A 23,609-nucleotide genomic window follows, 5' to 3' on the forward strand; every position below is an offset into this window, starting at 1 on the left:
CACTGAGGAATCGGGGCCCATAGTTCTAACTAGGGATGTCCCGATCACATTTTTTTGCTCCCGATCCGATCCCGATCATGTGATTTTGAGTATCTACCGATACCGATCTTTCCCGATCCGAAAAAATAAAAAAGTATTAATAAAAAAAATATATATATACCGTATATATATATATATATATATATATATATATATATTTTTTTTTTTCTTTTTTTCTCCCATCCCAATTTCTCACATTACATTCACCCTGAATGTTGACGTTATCCAGGTGAAAAGTTTACTTCATTCAAGTGATGAGATCATGAGAGCAATGGCGCTATCGTCTGTAGAAATCAGGTGACTGCAAGTTCTGCAACTAGTGGATGTCCCTCATCCTTGACATAAATCATTTGATGTATTTTTCAAGTCAAGAGTTTTATTTGTCACGGCATACAAGTATACAATGAAATGCGGATGTATAATTAAATCAAACGAAATGCGTTTGTTTTGGCAAAATTCTTCTGCTCTGTGTGACAATAAATAAATGAATGATGATATGCAATTTAAAACCAAAACTAAGGCCTCAGTATGAGTTTAAGACGTGAACATGGTCATGTTTGTTGAATAAAAAAAATAAATAAAAAAAATTTTAATAAAAAAAAATCCTGATTTTTTATTTTATTTTTTCGATCCCGATCTTCTGAAAATCACGTGATCGGATCGGGACATCCCTAGTTCTAACCATATGACCATATACACCTCACTAATTGATTTTATTTTATTGAAGTGTATTTCAAATATGCAACAACAACAAACAAACAAGTACATAATAGCCTTAAGCCATTCAAATAATAAATGTATACAACTAACAAAAAACAAACGTCAAACAAATATATATATATATATATTTTTTTTATCCACTTTTTCTCCTGTTTTTTTCTGTTTTTCTCCCATCCCAATTTAGTCGTCATGCCAATTCCCCCCTCCCCTTCCTGGTCGTTGCTCGCATGTGCCCCCCACTGGTCGGTCTAGGGAGGGTCGATAGATACTATCACATGTCCCCTCCGATACATGCAGAGTCAGCCAGCCACTTCTTTTCACCTGCCAGCGCGGACTCTCATTGGCGAAGTGTAACGTGTGGGAGGCTCACACTACCCTCACCATCTCCCTTCCTCGCTGTGCAGGCGCCCTGACCGACCTGTAGGAGTCGCTGTTTACAACGACCAGATTACCACCCACCGGCTTCCCTCCCGCTGACTCTGCCAATTGAGCCAGTATGACGGCCGGCCAAGCCGGAGGCAACGCTGACAGCCGGATTCGATACCAGTGTCTCTCGCGTTGGTGACGAGCGCTTAGTCCGCTGCGCCACCCAGCCGCTTAAATAAATTTCTTTTTGTGGTAATTTACATATTTGATAAGGAGTGGGAAGAAGCATACACTTATTTAATCCCACCCCTTTTTACTCATCATCAGATCATACTATATTAACTTTACTAATTCATACTTTACTAACTGCTCGTTTTGTTGTCACAGTTTTATAATGAACCAACGGAAAAATTTAATACAATTTTTTATTTTTATTTTTATTTAAAAAAATATTTAATATAAAGTTTGCCAATAGGGATGTATCAGTAGTATAATTGACAGTGGTAGTAGTCGTAATAGTAATCCAGTATATATATTTTTTTTTTCTAAAAAATAAACCAGTTCAACACAGGTAACCACTTTTGCTTCATTTCTTTGATGGCTCAAATGTTTGCTCTAGTAGTCTAGTCGATTTTGTGTTTTGAGCACAAAGTTCATCATAGATCTATCCTCTTTATTTTGCTCTCAAAGTTCACCAGATTGATGCATTTAACTTTAAAATGTACAAAAAATACCTCCTCCTCCAGCCTGTGTACGCCATGGATACTCCGCTTGCTGAAGCCAAGGCCATCCAGGGTCTGAGGGCCGTGTTCGACGAGACCTACCCTGACCCGGTCCGAGTGGTGTCCATCGGTATCCCCGTCCAGGATCTACTGGCTGACCCAAACAGCGCCGCCGGGTCGCTCACCTCCATCGAGTTCTGCGGTGGAACGTGAGTCTTCCGACTGATGTTGGTTCTGTAGTCATTCAGCAGCGATGGGTCACTACAGTGGGATAATAGCGTAGATCCAGGGGTTGACACTTAAGGTCTCAAAAGCACCTGTCCAATAAATCTGAATCGAATCTAATCTTCTAACATTATTAACATTATATGTTTCATCCCTCTGCCTCAAGAGGGCACCGACACATTATTTTTCGGCGCCTTCTCTCTCTTTCTGGATTCACCCACGTCATGTGATATGGGTCGATAGAGTCTGGACATACTCAAGATATATATACATTTACATTTTGTCATTTAGCTGACGCTTTTATCCAAAGCGACTTACAGGTTTTGTACGACAAGTCAGTAGGAAGGGTACAACTCTTATCAGCTGAGTAACAATGTTCAAGTGTTGAGTGCTACAGTGTAGGTTAGTATATTAGGACATAAGGACAAGTGCATGAGTGTAACATTATTTAAAAAAATATATATATAAAATTATAATAATACTTAATATTTCATTTCAGATATTGATTGAAGAAGTGTGTCTTATATATATACTAGAGCTGGGCCGTTAACGCCGTTAACGGGCTGCGTTAACGCCGGACTATTATCGCGCGATAATACAATTGACGCCATTAGTCTATTTCTCAAAGTTGGGTCTGGGAGCCACACATTAGTGTGATGTATTGTCCTTAAATACTTGCCGTAGTTCCCAGCGTGACGTTGTGGTACCCGGAAGTGATTGCACAGTATGTACCTGAGCTGTAGTCGGAATAATGTGTCAAACTAAAGTAGTGGTCTGGTAATCATTGTTATACAGGTGAGGTTAAGAAGTCCTCAGGATATAACGCAATTAGGCGATGAGGACGTCTGAATCTGCGCAATGCAAGAAAGAAGAAGTCCGTCGGGACGTTTGTTTACCTTATTAACGTTAGCTTAGCGAGTTAGCATGTTAGCTCAAGTTGCCCGGCACTTGGAAACATCTACAAGAAGAATCCACTTGACACACTAAAGGAAGGATCGACTGGACTATCGTGAGTGTTTACAACAGAAATGGCTTGGGTTATTAGAAATATTGGACCGTTTGATGACAGTGTGGAGCAATGGAACTGTTACACTGAGCTTGAGCTACACTGAATTTGTTGAGAAACCTGCTTCTGCAGCAGTCTGTGTGTGAGCAACCGGTCAGCAGCATTGTGAATTTAGAGATTCACTAAAAGACAGATTGAGAGACAGGCTTGTGTGTGGATTAAGAAATGAAGGTGCACAGAAGAAACTACTGACAGAGTGATTTGACACTGGAGAGAGCTGTCAATATCAGTGTAACAATGGAAATGGCATCGAAGGAAGCCCAGCAGTTACACGCAACGACCAGTAGAGGGCACAAGGTCAGTGACGGGCAAAGTGGCCAGGGTCCGTGTTCTCGTTGTGGAAAAACAGGACATCTTGCACCAACATGTTGGTGTAAAGAAATGGATTGTTGTAATTGTGGAAAAAAATTAGAAGGGCACAGAAAATTTAGATAAGTCTGGTTTTAAAAGAAACACTGGAAATTACAAAAAGAAGAGACATGTTCATGCTGTTGAACAAGGAGATAGAACAGCTAGTGACTCCTCAGATGAAGAGGAGAGGATAAATCTCCTCTGGTCATTATTTGGGTAGAACACACATATTTTGAACTTATTTTTTTTTATTATTTTTTTTTGGGTCATTTTAATCTAGATTAACTCCAGGATTGCAGATAGATTAATCTAGATTAAAAAAGAAAATCTATGCCCACCTCTAATATATACACACACTAACAAGCTAATGATGGCTAACAAATCTTGGCGATCAACAGATGCTTATGTGATCACTTAGGCGTCTATGATCAAAACAACCATGGCGATTGCAAAACATTAATCTTAAACTATACGATCAGAAGGCGGCTGGGTGGCGCAGCGGAGATTGCGCTTGTCACCAATGCAAGAGACTCCGGTCTCGACTCCCCAAGTCAGCGTTGCCTCCGGCTTGGGCCAGTCGTCATACTATCTCAATTGGCAGAGGTAGCGGGTGGAAAGTCGATGGGTGGGGATTGGACGTTGTGGACAGCGACTCCTACAGGTCGGTTGGGTGATGCCTGTACAGCAGAAACAGGAAGTATCGGGGGCAGCGTGAGCCTCCCACGCGTTACTCCTCGCCACTGAGAGTCCGCACTGTCTGGTGAAAAGATGCGACAGGCTGCCTCCTCGTGTACCGGAGGGGACACGTGATGCAAGGCTTCTATCCTCACTACAGCCGACCAGTGGGGGGCATAGTGTAGCAACGTTCAAGACAGGGGAGGGGAGAATTGGCAATATGAAAATTGGGATCTACAGCAAGAATTCTGGGTCTCAATGAATCCAAAATGACAATGTGGTTAGAAGTGGTGGAGAGAATAAAAGCTAGCATATAATGGTAGTGTCTGGTTAGGAGCGAGGGAAAATGGATGGATTATCCAATGGGGGGTCCGTGAGGGGGGGTACGAGCTGGAGCATATGTGTGTAAGGTATTAGATAGCAGGTATTAGGGGTATATCCTGTATAACAGCGGTTCTCAACAGGGGTTCCCCGGCACACAGGGGTTCCGCGGAGAGCTGCCAGGGGTTCCGCGAGATGCCTGGCAATGTTCTTTAAAAATATAGAATGACAACAGTCTTATTTTGAAAATCCTATAGCGGGTCTCATTTCTGCCCACGCGCAGCTCCAGCTAAATAACTAGGCTCCGAAAGCTAGCAACATTTAGGTCATTATGATACTCTTATTTTGAAACTCCGTGGTGTCGTGACTCATATCCGCTCTACAGCACACAGCCAATAAGGATGCATCTCAACACAGCAGGCTGAGCAGTGAGCTGCGTCTCTCAGCTCAGCAGTAGTAGCGTACTCTGGATCTGGAACGCGGACATTGAAACACAGCAAGGATAGTGTTTTTGCGACCCAAAACAAATCCCTGCTGTTTTATTCCGCAACGGGTCAAATGCATATAACATGCTTTGCAATCCTTGCCATTCCTTTGTGGCCACGTTGTGTTTAAGACCGGAATTAATGTCCCTTTAGCATAAGCTAACAACAAGCCCTGTTCAGAGCGACAGAGAACAGCAGGGTGGGGACTTGGAAGGAGGACTGGGAAGGAGGGGGGGGGGCATTCTCCCTCTATGTGTGTGCGTTTGAAAATATATGATGAAGTCAGACTACTATATTATATTGATAGTAAATGTACTGAGGGTGGACAGACAGATTATGTTGATATTTAAACATAAAAAATACCATACATAATAAATGTATCCATGATCATCATGCAACATAAAACAATTGCAGGAACGGTTTGGGAGAGGAAGGTGTTTTAGGTTGCGTGTTCCAAAAAATGTACTTAAAGTTTAAAGCTCAATATATCAAAACGTGGCACTTTATAGTGAACAGGCACTTTATAGTGAATCCAAATTATTTTTTGGATTACAGAAAATTATCCCTAAAGTGCTATCTGATGCAGCTGCACTGTTTTCCATGAAAATACCATATTTGGATAAGTTTGACCATTTCTAAAAATCTGAAAATCATTAAGTCACTCTGGATAAAAAAAGACTTTACAGACAACATTGAGACAAAGCTTCCTGACACATCTCCATCCAAACTCTTGGAAGAACTCATTGAAATCTCATCTGATACCACCTGGAGAGCTAGTTTCAGAGTGTGGTGCTGAGTACCAAGTATCTCATGATGCTGCAGTTAAGGTGTTGATACCATTCAGCCCCACATATCTGTGTGAAGCTGGCTTTTCATCCATGACAGCTCTGAAAACAAAATATAGGGCCAAGTTGAGCCTTGATGATGACATGCGTGTTGCCTTGTCAAAGATCTCCCCACGTATTGACCGTATTATTAGCCAGCAGCAGCGGACCTCGCATTGAGCTAGAAATGTCCACTGAGTGAACGAGTGCTTATTTTCTGTATTTATTTATATTTTTTGAGAAATGGTAACTTGGTGATCCTTTTCTGTATTTAAAAAAAATACATGATTTTCTGTTTTTGAGAAATTGTCAAACGTATCCAAATATGCTATTTTTATGGAGAACAGTGCAGCTGCAACAGATAGCACTTTAGTGATCCTCTTCTGTATTAAAAAAAAAATACATGATTTTCAGTTTTTTCTTAAATAAACATTATTTTGAAAGCAAGCACTTTTGTCATCAGATTCAGACAACTTTATTGATCCCGCGTGGGGCAATTCATATTTGCAGATTCACCAACAAGCAACAAAGATAAACAAACAACAAAACATCTCAACGACAGCACGGCAAATAAAGAATCATTGTATCATCATTGTAGCAAAAAAGACAGGACCGAAAAAGTCTTTATCGTATGTAGGGGTGCCCTGGAATATTTTATTGAACACAGGGGTGCCTTGGCAGCAGAAAGGTTGAGAACCCCTGCTGTATAAGACATTTAACTAATTGGTGACTTCATTGGATGTGCACTGTTAATTAATGCTTGTATATAGAGCAGGCAACTGCACCTCCTCATCCATCACCCTCAACATAGGGGCCCCCCAGGGCTGTGTTCTGAGTCCCCTCCTCTACTCCCTGTACACACACGACTGTGTGGCTCAGCGGAGTAGCAATACAATCATCAAATTTGCTGACGACACAGTGGTGGTGGGCCTGATCTCTGCCAACGACGAGAGGGCCTACCTGGAAGAGGTCAAGGTCCTGGCGGGATGGTGCCAGGAAAACAGCCTCTCCCTGAACGTCAGCAAAACAAAGGAGATGATTGTGGACTTCAGGAGGTCGGGGGTCAAGGACTACAGCCCCCTCAGCATCGACGGGGCACCGGTTGAGAGAGTCAACAGCTTTAAGTACCTCGGAGCCTACATATCCGAGGACTTGACATGGACCACACACATTGACAGTGTTGTGAAGAAGGCACGACAACGCCTCTACTTCCTCAGGCGCCTAAGGAAGTTCCAAGTCAGTCAGAAGATCCTTAAGAACTTCTACTCATGTACAATAGAGAGCATCTTGACCGGCAACATCACCTCCTGGTTTGGGAATAGCACTGCACAAGACCGAAGCAGACTACAAAGAGTGACACGTTCAGCCGAACGCACAATTGGAGGGGGGCTCCCCACCCTCCAGAACATTTACAACAAGCGTTGCAAGGGCAAGGCTAAGAGAATCATTAAAGACTCCAGTCACCCGAACAACTGCCTCTTTGAACTGCTGCGGTCAGGCAAGCGATACCGGAGTCTCAAGGCGAGCACAGAAAGACTCAGAAGAAGCTTCTATCCCCAGGCCATCAGGCTGCTAAACGAACAATGAACACTACACAACAACAACCACCAAACGCACATAGCACACACATCCACACGCACACACTCACTTTAAACAAACACACTGTAGCACCCACTCCACACACTTTATAGCACACACCCACTTTAAACAAACACACTGTAGCACCCACTCCCCACACTTTATATTTATTGATGAAGGATTGCACTACAACTCGTACACCTTACTGTAAATTGTACCTAAATTGTACCTCATCCCATTTCTGCTTTGCACTATATAGTACTGTACATTAGTACACTGCATAGTATTGTATATTATATGGTAACTCAGAACATTGTACATATGTCTATACCGAACACTGTGACCTCATTTTCTTCTTCTAAATTACATGCTATACTATGTTATTTGATACTATCTTGTCTAGCACAGTCTCTGGAGCATAACAGTAAGAAGCATTTTGTATGAAAGTATTCTGTACTTCTGTATGACAACTATTAAAGAAACTTGAAACTTGAAAACTATATCTTATCTTGTGTTGTCATGTTTGTTTATGTGTTTGTTTAAAAAAAAAAATACAAAAAAATAAAATTGGGATGGGAGAAAAATAAGGAGAAAAGTGGATAAAAAAATTAAAACTATACGATCAGAATTGCAATAGGTGGGGCGGTTAGGTGGCCGAGCGGAGATTGCGTTCGTCACCAGCCCCGGAGCTGTGAGCTGGATTCGCCTGTTCGAATCCAGCTCACAGCTCCGGGGTTGTCACCAGCTTGGCTGGCCGTCTGCACTAATACAATTGGCTGTATTAGAGGGTGGGAGAAGCTGGCGGGGTGGGTCCGGGTCGTTGTAAACAGCGACTCCTACAGTTCGGTCGGGGCGCCTGCTAAGCGCGGATAGGACTCGAGGGGGATAGTGTGGTCCTCCCACACGCTACGCCCTCTCGATGAGAATCCGCGCTGCCAGGTGAAAAGAAGCGGTGATTGGCTGGACGTGTGTCGGAGGAAGCACGTGGTAGCCTCCACTCTCCCAGATGATCTGACTGTGGGGGGTAAGTGCGCAGCGACCAGGAAGGGACTGGGAATTGGCATACGACTAACATTGGGATGGGAGAAAATCGGAGGAAAATGGAGGGGGAAAAAAGACCAAAAAAAAAAAAAAAAAAAAAATTGCAATAGTCCCAGTGTATTAGTCCATACACTGGGATTGCTGGGGTCTGCGTTTGAGCCTTGTATTAACAATATAACGTTAGATGTAACATTAACTCGTTTTGATATCACTGTCAGAATGAAAGATGAATTATTTACAGCTAACATCACAACATTACTCGTGCTATAACGGGGGCTCAGTAATGGAAGTACATTATGTGTATTTTGAGTTTTCAGTAAAGCAGGGCTGTACGTTAACTTTTTTTGCACATAGCACTGGTGCTACAGAGGTTGATAGTTTTGTAGCACAGGCCAAAATCTTGTAGCACAAGTATAAAACGTGTTATATTTGTAACAGTCACAAATGTGCCTATTGTATTTGTGTTATTTAGTTGCAGTGCCATGTTTGGCTGTCATTTAGTATATCGCCATGTGTTATTATTACTATGATACTCTCATATGCTATTTTCAATTAATATCATAAACAACATAAGGAATATTAGCATAATTTTGAGTGGACTGAAGGAATGAGTCAGCGTTAATAGTTTTAAATGCAAATAATTTATTGAAACATAGAAGTGGGGTCGGTTGGGACACACACACACACACACAATGGGGGACCCTGATGTAAACAAGACAAACTTCTTTCTCTGGTCTGCATCCCCTTAACAATTGTGTGTATTGAGCCGTACTGTACTGTACCCATTCTGCAATCTGTTAAATAAAGTTTTCATTCATTCACACACACAAGTTTCAACTCACCACCCCCGCATCATATTGTAGTCTAGTCTGTCTTCAAACTTCCACTCCTCTCGAAACTTGTTTATATTTGAATATCAACATTATCTGTCCATCCTCAGTTTACTATAATATACTCCTGTCCTGAGTCCTGACTAGTGACTTCATCGTCTTTCCAAACGCACGCACGCACACACACACAGGGAAGGGGAGAGAGTGCCCCCCCCATTTCCCTTTCCCCAGTCCACACTGTGTCTGCTGGCTCTGCCTCTGATCAGGATTAGCTTGTTAGCTTGCTAACGTTGTAGTGATTGTAATGGTACATAAACGTTAATTTCGGGCGATGTGCGCATAAAGGAATGGCGACGGTGCAAAGCATGTAGATGCATTTGACCCGTTGCGAGAAAAAAAAAACACCACAGACTTATTTCGGGACGTGTAGGCGCACTGCTGTGTTAACGCAGCAGTGCGCACCAACCGACCAACGCGCTGCTCTGCTTGCAAAAGCACGGATAGGGCGGATATGACTCGTCGAGTTGTCACAAGAGTTTTTTCAAAATAAGAGTATCATATGCACCTGAACGTTGCTAGCTTTCGGAGCCTAGCTGGAGCTGCGCGTGGGCAGAAATGAGACCCGCTACAGGATTTTCAAAATAAGAGTATCTATATGAACCGAATCCCTATCGCACCAGTGCTATTGAAGTAAATCCATCCATCGCACAGACCGCTGTTGCTGTAGCACGTGCGATATATATGTCGCACTGTACTGCCCTGCAGTAAAGAGATAGGAACGTAGACGGGAAAGAGCTGCTACAGCACAGCATGAGTCCAGATCTGAACCCATGATATATTATAAGTACATGGTTTAGCCCCACAGTTTTCTACCACTACCATTCAATATGTAGAGACTGAGAGGGTTGCCACAATAAGAGTTTCATTTATATACCTTTTATAAAAAAAAACATCCACAGAGCTTTTAGAAAAGTGCAAAATAAGGTCGCTTTCACATATAGTTTTGGAGGACTCGGTGCGGTTCTGGGGGTGAAGTTGCAACATTGTTGCATTCTTCATTTGGTTCGTCTGCGTTCACATAGAGAAATCTGTCAGCGGACCGAGACCTTCTGAACAATGTCACGCGGTCGAAAAGGGCGCTTGTCTATTGGACAGTGGAAATGTGTGTGTGGCTGCAAGCCTGTGTGTGCGCGCGTGTGTGTGTCTGTGTGTGCTGTCTGCGAGTCCTCCAGATCAGCGGAGCGAGTTTTGACATGGCATTGATCCATTGTTCTATTGAAGCACATTACCACCATCCTCTCGCTAAACAACTTGTAGACCAATAATAATAATATAATAATAATAATAGTATTGACGTGGCATTGATCCATTATTAATGCCGTGCGCCTCGGTAATAATAATAAGCCGCGTGTTTCTTCCTTCTTCCCAAGATGCACAGTTAGATATATAGATAGATAGATAGATAGATAGATAGATAGATAGATAGATAGATAGATAGATAGATAGATAGATAGATAGATAGATAGATAGATAGAAAGATTAGATGCAGTGTGCTTGTTTTGCAGTGAGTGCTGCGAGCAGTGGTAATAATAATCACTTCCTATATTTGGTTCGCGTTTGGTCCGCTGAAGCCGAACCGAGACCTACGTTTTCAGGCGGACTAGAGTTCGCCTGTTTGGTCCGCGGACCGAGTTCGACGCGCATTCACACAGACCCGAAAAACCGGACTATCGAATTCTGGTCCGAAAGTCCGGACCAAACAGCCCCTGTGTGAAAGCGACCTAAAAGTATTGCTTTTCCCCCAAAATAAATTATTGATTAATTTATAATTAAAAGAATGTCCCATCTCCCCACATGGGCTGCACCTGATTGGATAAATGGCATGCTGGTACTCTAATAATAATAATTCATTGCATTTATATATAGCGCTTTTCTAGACACTCAAAGCGCTTTATAATGCAGGGTGGAAATGGCCTCCTTCACCACCACTGGTAGCAGGCGCAGCACCCAACCTCGGGCTACAGAATGGCTGCCATACACTGGCACCCGGCACACATCACACTACACAATGGCTGAACGGCTCAGGAGACAGGGATTGATATCAGTGAATATCAGTGAAGTGCGTCGACTAAAGACGCACTTCTTCAACCATTATCTGAAATAATAATAAAAAATATATATATATAATAATAATAATAATTCAATTCTAACCCTAATTAACCTTACTGTCATGCACTTGTCCTAATAAACGAACCTACACTGTAGCACTCAACACTTTGATGAACATTGTTACTCAGCTGATAGAGTTGTGCCCTTCCTGATGACTTGTCGTACAGAACTTGTAAGTCGCTTTGTATAAAAGCGTCAGCTAAATGACTAAATGTAAATGTAATGGGAAGGGATGATTAGGTGGCCTTGATGTCAGAGACCTGATTGGGAACAGAGTGCCCCCTGCTGGACAACAACACCACTTTCCGACAGCACCCTTGACCGGGGCTCGAACCGGTGATCTTCCGATCATGAGTCCGGAGCTCTACTCAACTCATGTAGCCACTCTGCCGGACAAGTGCAACATCTAGTGGCTGAGTGTTATCATTCTATAGCACCTTTTTACAGTATAAATTATTATTAATTATTATTTACTATGAGAACTTTAGTGTCATAAGGTCTAAATGCTGTTAAGAGGCCAGTTTCATCCCACGAGAAAACCTTTTCATAGAGAAATCGAATGTTGTTGTCTTTCTTTATCTTCAATCACCTGCAGAACTCGGGCCATGCTCCGTTTGTCATGGTTTCAGACTCTGTGGAGTAACCTGATTTAATTGATATTATGTTTATTGTTTATTGTTTATATTCAGTCACCTTCGGAACTCTGCCCATGCTGCTCCGTTTGTCATCGTGTCCGAGGAGGCCATCGCTAAGGGCATCCGTCGCATCGTTGCCGTGACGGGAGGAGAGGCCCAGAAGGTCAGACACACACATACACTTCATACCACAGGGATAGCAGGGCCGGGGATCAATGTATTTCTAGTCATAGAACATATACTCGATAAATACACTAGTAGTTGAACTCATTTACAGTGCTGTTGAGATGCATAGTGCATTGGTAAATACAGAAACATCAGACAATCAAAATAATAATTTATATTTTTAATTATTAATACAAATAATTTTAAAACAATTACATAGTGTGGTGATGTGATTGGTCATTAAGGTTCTAAAACGACCCATAGACACACTATAGAATGTTTAGTTCCAGAGTTTCCTGCAGGGTATTCCATGATGTAGGGGCAAGTCATATAATTTGGACAGTCTCTAATTATGGTAAATGATATAATGGCTGCTTTTTTATATAGCGCTTTTATCCAAAGCGCTTTACAATTTGTTACTCACATATTACCCATTCACTCACACATTCACACACCGACGGCGGAGGCAACCATGCAAGGTGCCGACCTGCTCATCGGGAGCAATTAGGGGTTAAGTGTCTTGCTCAAGGACACATCGACACGCTGCCCGGGAGGAGCGGGAATCGAACCGGGAACCTCCGGATTGCCAGACGACTGCTCTACCTCCTGAGCCACTGTGGCCCCCTATTATGGCTTTATAAAGAAACAGATTCTGATGCAACTTAGGTCTCTCTGCCAGAGAGGCCCACCCAACCTTATTATATAGGATACAATACACCATAAATAAATAAATAAATAAATAAATAAATAAATAAATCTAATCTAATGGCTGAATGATAAACTGAGTCTTAAGGGCTTAAGAGTGAAAGCTGCTGCATGTCTATAAATCACATCTCTGTAAGCCAAAACAGATACAGTAGGAACACTGCTTCAACTACTCTCTTTCTGCTAATCATAGGGAAGCTGGCTCTGTTTCTATACAAAAAGCCAATCTTTTGCCGCAATCTACTGGCGAGAACGCCTGCATGATATTTAAATGTAAATCCCTCATCAATCCAAATACCATGTAGTATTCTGAAACTCTCCATAGCAGAAGCATTCACACAAGTCACTATAAACAATATATTTTTTCTCTGGAAAACATTAATTTAGTTTGACTAGCATTAACCTTCTGTGTATTGTCGCAGTGAAAGGGTTAACCGTTTTGGTAGTGCAGCAGTGGAAGGGTTAATGGCTCGGAGTGCTTCAAGAACAGAATTGACAGACAAGGGTTGTAAATTAAAAGCATTCCCTACCTGCACAGGGCTCCCCTCCACCAGCCCGATTCCCCGTTCAGAAGGGCCCTTAAAGGAGCCTCTTTTATTGATATGTACTGCTCTATATCGAACGATTATCATGCGATTAATCATTAGCTGCATATGTTATTTATTTGCTATCAACCTCATTAAAACAGACTAGTATCACATAGAGACCCACTAGAATCGACCAGCCTCAACCTGTTAGCAAGCGCCTCCAAAATTGGCCATTTTAGTTTTCATTTTTGAGGACTGCATACTTTCTTTGCAAACCAAAACAACATACTTTATTCTTATAGCACATGCATGAGCCTGGTCTCTTTTGAAAGATGACATTCAGAAGTTTCTGATTCCAGAAGAAAATTCACTTTTAGTGCTAACGTAATAGTTACATAGGTCTGAACTTGAGTTGTAAAAAAAACGTGTTACTCAAGTTTTTCTGTAGTAGTTAGTAGTCCAGAGGTAGTATTTCCCCAGAAGGTGGTATGGCTTACAAATCCAGACGGAGCCATAGTCTGAAGCCTTATGTAGTACTTAATTTCATGAAGATCCATTCAGAAATGAGTGATTAGGAGTGATTCTGGTAAACTGTGTACAAAGAAAAACTCAGTTTTCTCATAGACTTCAATTCATTTGGCTTCCTGTTAAATAATTTAGTTGTTCACCTAGATCCCTGATTCACATATCCCCACATGGGGTATCATTGGAAGCCACACTCATTGGCTACAACGATCCACAATCATTTTCGAGATCGGATCCAGATTGAAGGAACTACTGCAGCCTGAGTCGGGAGTGGTATTTTGCGCAATACCGTGTACTTTGCACAAGCCTCAAATACCGGCATGTAACTCGAGAACCGCTGAACGGATTTTGTCGCTATCGACAGGCAACATATTTTATTGATCTGTACTGCTCTACGTGACTAACATTACTTAATTAATCATTAACTTCGGATGTTATTTACTGTCTTTTACTTATTCTTCATATTTATAACTCCCTCTCTCCGTGGATCTCTCATCTCTCCCTCCTTTCGTCCTACTCCTCTGTCCTCTCCATCTCCTATACCTCTGCCTGTCTCTTTTATCTCGTCCTGTCACCTTCTCATCCCATCTCCTCTCTCCTTCTAACCCCCCCTCTCCCTCTTTAGGCCCAGAGGAAGGCTGATGCTCTACGTCAGTCTCTATCAGTTCTGGGAGACCAGGTCAAGTCTCAGACTGCCCCCAACAAGGACGTACAGAAAGGGATTGCAGACCTCACTGAGGTATGGGAGAGAACACAGAGAGAGTATGTGTGTGTGAGACGGAGAGAGACACACACACCAACAAAGACATCCAGAAAGAGATAATGGAACTCAAGTTTATTTCAGTGCTGTATACATGTACTTATGAAGTATGTGGTCAGTTGACTGTACTGGGAGAGAGAGGAAAGAACTGCCCTTCATTTGTCCTGCAATAGTTCTTCCTCCTATAAAACCCCCTGCAACGCCGACAATGTTACTGTCTGACATTAGTGTCTTTCTGAGGCTGTATCAATGTGTAGCATGATCAGTTCTACAGCTAGAGCAAAGATTTACAACCAGAGACATCGAAGAACCCATAGATGCTGTGTCATGCCAACTTACAGGGGAAGTGATGCTATTGTGAAATACAGCTGAATGGGCATCCAGTTTACTGCAACACAATGCACTCTTCTCTCAAACAGATGCTGTAGTTCTTTCCTCTGTTGCACCTGCTCAAGATCTGCCACAATATGGCTGATCCTGAATAGTATTATTACTACTACTACTAGTAGTACTGTATATGTAATTACAGTAACATGAATATACTGTGTGTAGTCCATCAGGTACATCAGTGATAGTAGTAGTAGCAGCAGCGGTAGTGGTCGTAATACTGTATATATTAACATGTATAAATTGTGTGTAGTCCATAGATACAGCAGTAGTAGTAATACTGTATATATTATCTGAATGTTATTAGTAGTAGTGTATATATTATTAGTATATACTGTGTGTAGTCGATAGGTACAGCAGTGATCTCCCAGTGGCAGAAGGATGAGATGAGGGAGAGTCTGAAGGGTCTGAAGAAGATGATGGATGATCTGGACCGTGCCAGCAAGGCCGATGTCCAGAAGAGAGTTTTGGAGAAGACCAAGGAGATGATTGACGGCAGTCCCAACCAACCACTGTTAGTTATGGAGATGGAGACCGGGGCCTCTGCCAAGGTGAGCCAACCATGGAATTGCAGTGTTCCCATGAGCCATGGAATTTCTGGATTTCCCTTTCCAGGTCTTAATCAGCCACTTAATTGAAAAAGAATACAGATTTATTAAGCACATAATCTCACACATATCCCAGAAGTATAAACAGTTCTGCACACATTATTTTAGTCTGACAATTATTGAGAGGTAATTAGTTTGAATATATCCTCCAGTGATGACTCAGTGGAGGAAACAGAATCCATGTGTCAATTACAGCTCAATTAAATGATGTCCCTTCAGAGAGCTATTTTGCTATTTTTTGCTACATGATTTCATTCAGCATTAATAATCACAACGCAAGGGTTTAATGTCCTCCAGTGACCTCATCGGGAGGACATATTCAAACTTCAACTCGCTGGTTTGATCCCCTGGACCAGCAGGAAGAAACAGCTGTAGTGCCCTTGAGCAAGGCACTTAACCCCCAAGTTGTACTGAGCAGCTCCTAGTGGTCAACAGTGTCAGACTGTGGTTGTACTGGGCAGCTCCTAGTGGTCAACAGTGTCAGACTGTGGTTGTACTGGGCAGCTCCTAGTGGTCACCAGTATCAGACTGTGGTTGTACTGGGCAGCTCCTACTGGTCAACAGTGTCAGACTGTGGTTGTACTGGGCAGCTCCTAGTGGTCAACAGTGTCAGACTGTGGTTGTACTGGGCAGCTCCTAGTGGTCAACAGTGTCAGACTGTGGTTGTACTGGGCAGCTCCTAGTGGTCAACAGTGTCAGACTGTGGTTGTACTGGGCAGCTCCTAGTGGTCAACAGTGTCAGACTGTGGTTGTACTGGGCAGCTCCTAGTGGTCAACAGTGTCAGACTGTGGTTGTACTGGGCAGCTCCTAGTGGTCAACAGGGTCAGACTGTGGATGTAGAGCAGTCTGATGATGTAGAGCAATCTTATGTAAATCAGTCTGTGATGTAGAGCGGTCTGATGATGTAGAGCAACCTGAGGATATAGACCAGAGCCTGAAATGATTAGATCTCTGTTTTTCCTCTCTCTAGGCTCTGAATGAGTCATTGAAGCTGTTGAAGACTAACTCTCCTAAAACGGCAGCAATGCTCTTTACTGTCGACCCTGACGCTGGCAAGATCATCTGCTTGTGTCAAGTACCAAAGGTAGGACACACACACACACTAGAGCTGTCCCCGAAGCCTGTTTTTGTGCTTTGAACTTCGTAAAAACCTTCGTTTTTAATTACAAAAAAAAAGAAATAAAAAGAAAATTCTTTAAAAAATAAATATTTTATATATATACATATCCTCAAACTAAATCCTCAATTTGAATAAAGTGATTAATCTGATTAAATGAGTCTTTTTATTAAATCAACTTTCTTATCATATGTTTCTTCAACATAAATAATCCAATAAGGTCACGGTTGGTACGAAAGTGATGGTGACGTCTTGATGGAGTGCCGAGCGGATGCAGATAGGCTACATAATTTATGATAAATGTTTTATTTAAATCTTTATAACGAGTCATATACTATAATAGTATAATACTATAATATTAGTGTAGCCTAATCTTTATCTGCAACTGTGAAGAAAACCCCCATGGGTTTAAACAGAATGAATAGACACATATATATAAAAATATATATACCGTAATTTCTGGACTATAAGCCGCTCGATTTTTCCACGCTTTGAACCTCGCGGCTTATACAATGACACGGCAAATTTTTTTTTGATCCACTTTTTCTCCCATTTTTCTATATTTTCTCCCATCCCAATTTCGTATCATCCAATTCAACCCTCCCCTGTCACGAACGCTGTTTCTTGCCTCCCACAAGCCGGCTGCAATGTGGACTAAAGGCCTCTACATGCTACAGAAACTTCAGAGCAACTGCAACACAACATCGACAAAGCAACGGTGTTGCAGACACATTACCTTTATGCTTCTGCAAAATCAACGCGCAGCCTATGATGCAACAAAATGTACCCCGGATGTGCGGCTCGAGCGCGCCCAGCCCGCCTGAATACTTTGGGCAGCCGAAGGTGCGCACTCTAGCAATTACAAACGGATTTCCCTTCTCAACCATACATAGTTAGTATAATAATAGCCCTGTTTATGTTTGTTTTCGCTTGTGTTCTTGTATATAGTGTAATATAGTTATATCGCCACATCAACCCAGTCCATCCCCATTGTTTCCCCAATCTCCTTCCACGGATTCATCGTCATAATGCTATCCTTGTAGTCTTTAGACCCGCTATTATATAAATGTTGGTACTTTCGGACCTCCTCTGCAATACGTTCCTGCATTTGATTCATTTTAAACAAACAATTAAACAAGTGTAATGAAACAATACACTAGCTATCGAGCTCCTGTCAGAAAGTTTTCTTTTGGTCTCGAGCTCCTGTCAGAAAGTTTTCTTTTGGTCTCGAGCCAGGAAAACACTAGAAGTGACAGACAGCCCCGCCCCCATTCACTACCAACCAATCACTGCTACGCAATACCAACGCAACGGGTCTTTAGATTAGATTTTGGAGACAGGTACGCAACGTCCTCGCAACACAGTCTACAAGACTGTCTGCAACAAGCGCGCTGAAATCGCGCCGATGTTGTGTTGAAGTTGCTTTGAATTTGCTGTAGCATGTAGAGGCCTTAAGTCATACATAGCACAAGTCCCCTCCGGTACTTGAGGTAACAGCAGTCGCATCTTTTCACCTGCGCAGCTCGATCTCTCAGTGGCGAGGAGTAACGCGTGGGAGGCTCACGCTGCCCCCGACACTTCCTGATTCTACTGCGCAGGCGCACCAACCGACCTGTAGGAGTCGCTGTCCACAACGCCCGATCCCCACCCATCAGTTTCCCACCCCCTAATACGGCCAATGTGTATTAGTACGGACGGCCAGCTAAACTGAAAGCAATGTGGAGCGCTGGGCTCGAACAGGCAAGCCCAGCGTCTCCGTAATTCGTGGCGAGCGCCTTGCCCACTACGCCACGTAGCCGCCCCATAATGACACGGCTAATTTATGTGAAAACTACTCCAATGCTTTGCAACCTACCGTAGTCATTCATTTAATTCGGGGGAAACTAGCGTTAGCCGCGGAGCTAACGCTAGCTTTAACACATTGGACGCCAAAAACGAGTATACTCGTTATTGCCCGCCATGCGTTGTGCACCAGAAACGAGTTAACTCGTTTTTGGGATCAATATTTCATTTCTTCGCCATGGCATTCATAATTCATCCAGCCTCCCTCCGGGACTGCAGCGGGACCCTGTCTGATATTGCAACTAGTGATGCACCGATGTGAAAATTGTGGCCGATACCGATAACCGATATTAATATTGCTGTTCTGGCCGATACCGATGTCGATATCTCTGTATAGAAAACACTTTTTTATGATAATCAAATAAAGAGCCTTTTTTTTTTTTTTTTTTTTTTTATACTTTTGTAACTTATTTTATTTTGAAACTATTTAAGGCCAAAACATGTAAAAAGAAAAAAAATATATAATTTTTTATTTTTTAATATCGGCCCTATCTTGATATCGGACCGATACCGATGTGTAAAAAAACTGCCATATCGGCCGATATATCGTGCATCACTAATTGCAACGCCTCAATACCGCCGCCTGGTGGATGATCTGGCGAGTTACACTCCAAGCCAAACCGGAAGTGGCGCTGGTGCATCGAGGAAATCCCTCCGGCAGTAATATCTTGTTACGTGGATCCAGACAAACACTCGAGTGCATCGGATCGCTTTCGAAACGCAATAATCAATATGATTTCGGCGTTTATTGCGTCATACAAACGGGAAATGGATCTAGCAGATCGACGTCAAATAATTGGAATATTTTTCCTCCAGTCTCATCGGCGAACGGTAAGATGAATATAACGTTATTTTCAGCCCGATTGTTTATTCATTTCACGGCAATCCATCTGCTCAACATATCAACCCATACTAAATAAAGCCGTTACTGACGATCAAGGAATTATAAACGACCCCCCCCCCTTTTCCTTCACGCATGATAAAGCATAATGTATACCGATCATATACATTTGAATTTTTTAATATAGCGTGTATAGGAAAGAAATGCCAATCGATAATCTATCATATACTTCAGGGCCTATAACTCGCGTTTTTGGAATTACAGCCGAAAACCTTAAAAACATACTTATATTCTCGACGGTATTAACACATCGTTCCCACATCCGGAACGATAGATACCCGATGTTGAATGGGCCATAGTAATGTCGATATAGCTATAATATTTAAAAAGTTATAGCCCTGCAAAGAAGGTAAACATCTCCATAGGGTTACAGCACTGGCAGACTGGGCATAAGGATGGGCATACTGCGTGGCAATCAAGGTGTTAAGGGCTCGAAATTGCCTGGGTTTTGGTTACACATGCTCCCGAAATGCTCCCGCTGTTTGACTGTTTCTATGTGCACTGAAAACTACTCCAATGCTTTGCAACCTAGTCATTAATTTAATTCGGGGGTAAACTAGCATTAGCCGCGGAGCTAACGCTAGCTAACCTTGCTCATACTGTACACTAGGGCTGACCTTCAAAGCTTTTTTTGGCAATCGAAGCTTCGGGGCCGAGCTTCGATATTAATTCGAAGCTTTTTTTTTGTATCTTATGTTGTGGGACTTGTACAGCACTTTGGTAAACGTTGTTGTTTTTAAATGTGCTCTATAAATAAATTGGATTAATTAATTAAGTAGCCCCTTTCGTGACTGTGACGCAGCCAACAAGGTATCACTCGGCTGCGCTGCCTGGGTGCAGTGGGGCTGCTCTCACAGCCAACGACATGACATTACATAATTATGTTGCAACCTTCGTCTATCAAGCAAACAATTATATAAATATTTATATGTAGTTGATAGAGACAAAGGCAGAATTCGACTTAATTTTTTTTTTGATCACATTTTTTTTATTATTAATCACATGAAACAAGACAACACATTAACCACAATCACAATACACAGAACTTCACAGGAAAATAACAAAAACAATAATAATACAGAATAACAATTTATAAATTATAAAGACAAAAAGAAAAGAAAATAGAGTTCAACCTTTTTAAATTTCAAGGTTTCAAGGGGGCTATCTAATAAATGACCAAATAGTGAAGAAATAGCTAAATAGCTGCCCCCCAATAAATCCCCAGTTAAATTCAGGACATAACAAAAAACAAGACAGACAAGACATTTCCTCCTCCCCCTCCCATGAGACCGCCGGACTCCCCCGAACAAGCACCCCAACCCCGTTCAGCCGCACACGGCGGTCCTGACCTTCTCAGCTGCTGCGAACCACAGGTCAATCCCAGCCTGCCCTACCCCAATCATCCGCGCCGTGGATATCTCAAGATAAATCACATCCAACAGTGTTAGGGACCAGTTAATCACTGTGAGCTTCTCCGGCTCCTTCCATCTCATTGCTATTAGCTTCTTCGCCGCTGTGACGCCCGCTAGGACAACCCTTTTCAGTTGTACGGACGCGGGTAGTGTTGTTATATCGTTCAGGAGTAGCGTAACAGCTGTGAATGGGATAGTTAAGCCACACAGATCAGAAAGTTTGTCCGCTATTGACCTCCAGAAGCGGGCCACTGGTGGGCAATCCCAATACATATGCATATAAGTGCCAGTGGCCTTTTGAGAGCACAAAGTGCACCGAGAGTCGGTTATCAGTCCCATAGCAAATAGCTTCCTAGGTGTAAGATAGGTCCTATGAATATAATTAAAATTAATTTGCTGGTGATTGGGGTTGCTGGAAGATAATGCCACATTTGCCCAAACATCATCCCAGTCAAACTCTGGGTCCAACTCCGGGATATCCACACGCCAGATTGTATCCAATGATACATTTTTATACGTGGATTGAATTAAGAGCGTATAAAAGTCTGAGACAAACCCTCTGGAGGTCGTCCTGTCCACTATGAGCCTGAGGAAGGGGTGTGGGTGCAAAGCTTGAGCCCACGGCACGCCATGCGCCCTCAGCGCTGACCTTAGTTGAAGGTAAAGAAAGAAGGACTCGCCGGGAAGATCATAAAATTCTCTTAAGTCCTGAAACGCACGGAGGCCGTTCTTATCATAAATATCCTCCAGAGTATGAACTCCCCTCCTCTGCCATTGAGGAATATTAACCGGCTTGTGCCCAACAAGTAATTGCTGGTTATTAAAAATTGGAGAGTCCAGGTGCCATGGGCATTTAACCCCACACGACCTCTGTACATTACGCCACGTTTGGATCACGTGAGTTATGATCGGTCCATACCTCAGCCGGCATTTCGAAATAGAGACAGTGGAGTACACCACATCCTGCAATCTTAGCGGTGAGACCGCCGCCGCTTCTAAGGAGCGCCAAGATACAGCATCTCTACAGGGTCTAGCCAGCACATCAGAGGTCTCAGTGAGAAGGACCAGAAATAAAGCTTAAAATCAGGGATTGCGAGGCCCCCATCTTGTTTCCTACGTTGAGTAGTAGCTCTTTTGATTCTCGGGCGTTTGTTATTCCAGATGAACTTAGATACCATCGATTGTACCTTGCGCCAGTGGTCTATTGGAGGGGGCAGGGGGAGCATTGAGATAACAAAATTTATCCTAGGCAGAACGTTCATTTTGATTATGGAAGCTCGGGCGTATTTTATCATAAGTACCCGTGAAGTTGTACTTAGTAGTTTGACTCAGCGTGGGGAATATCTCTATACCTAAGTATTTAAAATGTTCCACTATGGGGATATCAGCTGGTAGTCGCACCGCCTTGGCCAGCTCATTAAGAGGTAGGCAGGCTGATTTGTTCCAGTTAATCTTAAAGCCTGACAATTTACCAAAGTCGTCGATTATTCCCAATAATTTTGTGGCCGACCGGGAAGGGTCATCCATAAAAATCAGTAGGTCAGCCGCATAGAGAGCAATTTTGTGTGGTGTATTATTGATCATTATGGGGACGATGTCCTCCGATTGCCTAATAAATTGGGCCAATGGTTCGAGGGAAAGCGCAAATAGTCCTGGGCTCAGAGGACAACCCTGTCTAGAAGATCTGGAGACTGGGAAAAGTGTGGAACAGTTTTTGCCTGTCAGTATCATTGCCGACGGCGAGGCATACAGGACTTTAATCATATGAATAAAATTCTTTCCAAGACCCATGACCTCAAGTACCTTCCACAGGTATGACCATTCTAGTCTGTCAAACGCCTTCATGGCATCCAAAGACAGAACAGTGGACGGAGCTGTATTGTCTTTACTGTTATCGACTACATGCAACAGCCTCCTAAGATTATCTGCAGCCAGGCGCCCCGGGATAAAACCAGTTTGATCGCAGTGTACCAATACCGTCATAAATCTCTGCAGGCGGCGGGCCAGCACCTTGGCAAACACTTTTAAATCGCCCCCGAGAAGACTCAAGGGCCTATAGCTACCACAATCATTGGGATCTTTGTCCTTCTTGAGAAGTAAAGAAATCAGTGCCATGTTGACATCTCTTGAGAACTCCCCTTGTTCGATAGCGTAATTGATCATATCGAGCATCAATGGGCCCAGTTGGTCCCAGAAAGCTAAATACACCTCGGGTGGAATACCATCCCAGCATGGTGCCTTACCCCTCTGCATTTCAGCAATCGTCTCCCTTAGTTCCATAAGAGTGATCGGTTTCCCCAGTTCCTTAGCCTCTTCCTCAGAAATGTGGGGTATCTCAAGCCCGCCAATGAACGATTCAAATTTAGAGTCGTCGAGATTAACCTCTGAGCTATATAACTGTGAGTAAAACTCTTTAAAAGTGTCGTTGATCTTTTTCGAATCAGTAGTGATTGTACCCTGTCGCGTCTTGATCGAGGGGATATCCGAGAAATGATCATTCAAGCGTATTTTCATTGCCAATAGATGGCTAGGCCTGGAGCCGTGAAAGTAGTAATTTTGCCTTGTCCTATGTATCAAGAACTCAGACTGTTGTTTAAGTATGGAGTTTATTT

At 42.7% G+C, this 23,609-nt stretch overlaps 1 protein-coding gene across 2 annotated transcripts in view; it reads left to right on the forward strand.

Annotated features, from left to right (window-relative positions):
* The window catches only part of LOC311230114 (alanine--tRNA ligase, cytoplasmic-like), an 86,411-nt gene that overhangs the window by 51,321 nt on the left and 11,481 nt on the right, over positions 1-23,609 (forward strand). For both annotated transcript variants that reach the window (XM_084316281.1, XM_084316282.1), the window contains exons 15-19: positions 1,872-2,056; positions 12,102-12,210; positions 14,595-14,708; positions 15,461-15,667; positions 16,696-16,809. In XM_084316281.1, the coding sequence (XP_084172407.1) occupies positions 1,872-2,056; positions 12,102-12,210; positions 14,595-14,708; positions 15,461-15,667; positions 16,696-16,809 (729 nt within the window). The remainder of the gene's footprint in view (positions 1-1,871; positions 2,057-12,101; positions 12,211-14,594; positions 14,709-15,460; positions 15,668-16,695; positions 16,810-23,609) is intronic.

This window comes from Notolepis coatsorum, assembly GCF_963971535.1.
Source record: "Notolepis coatsorum genome assembly, chromosome: 6".
NCBI classification, from domain to species: Eukaryota; Metazoa; Chordata; class Actinopteri; order Aulopiformes; family Paralepididae; genus Notolepis; species Notolepis coatsorum.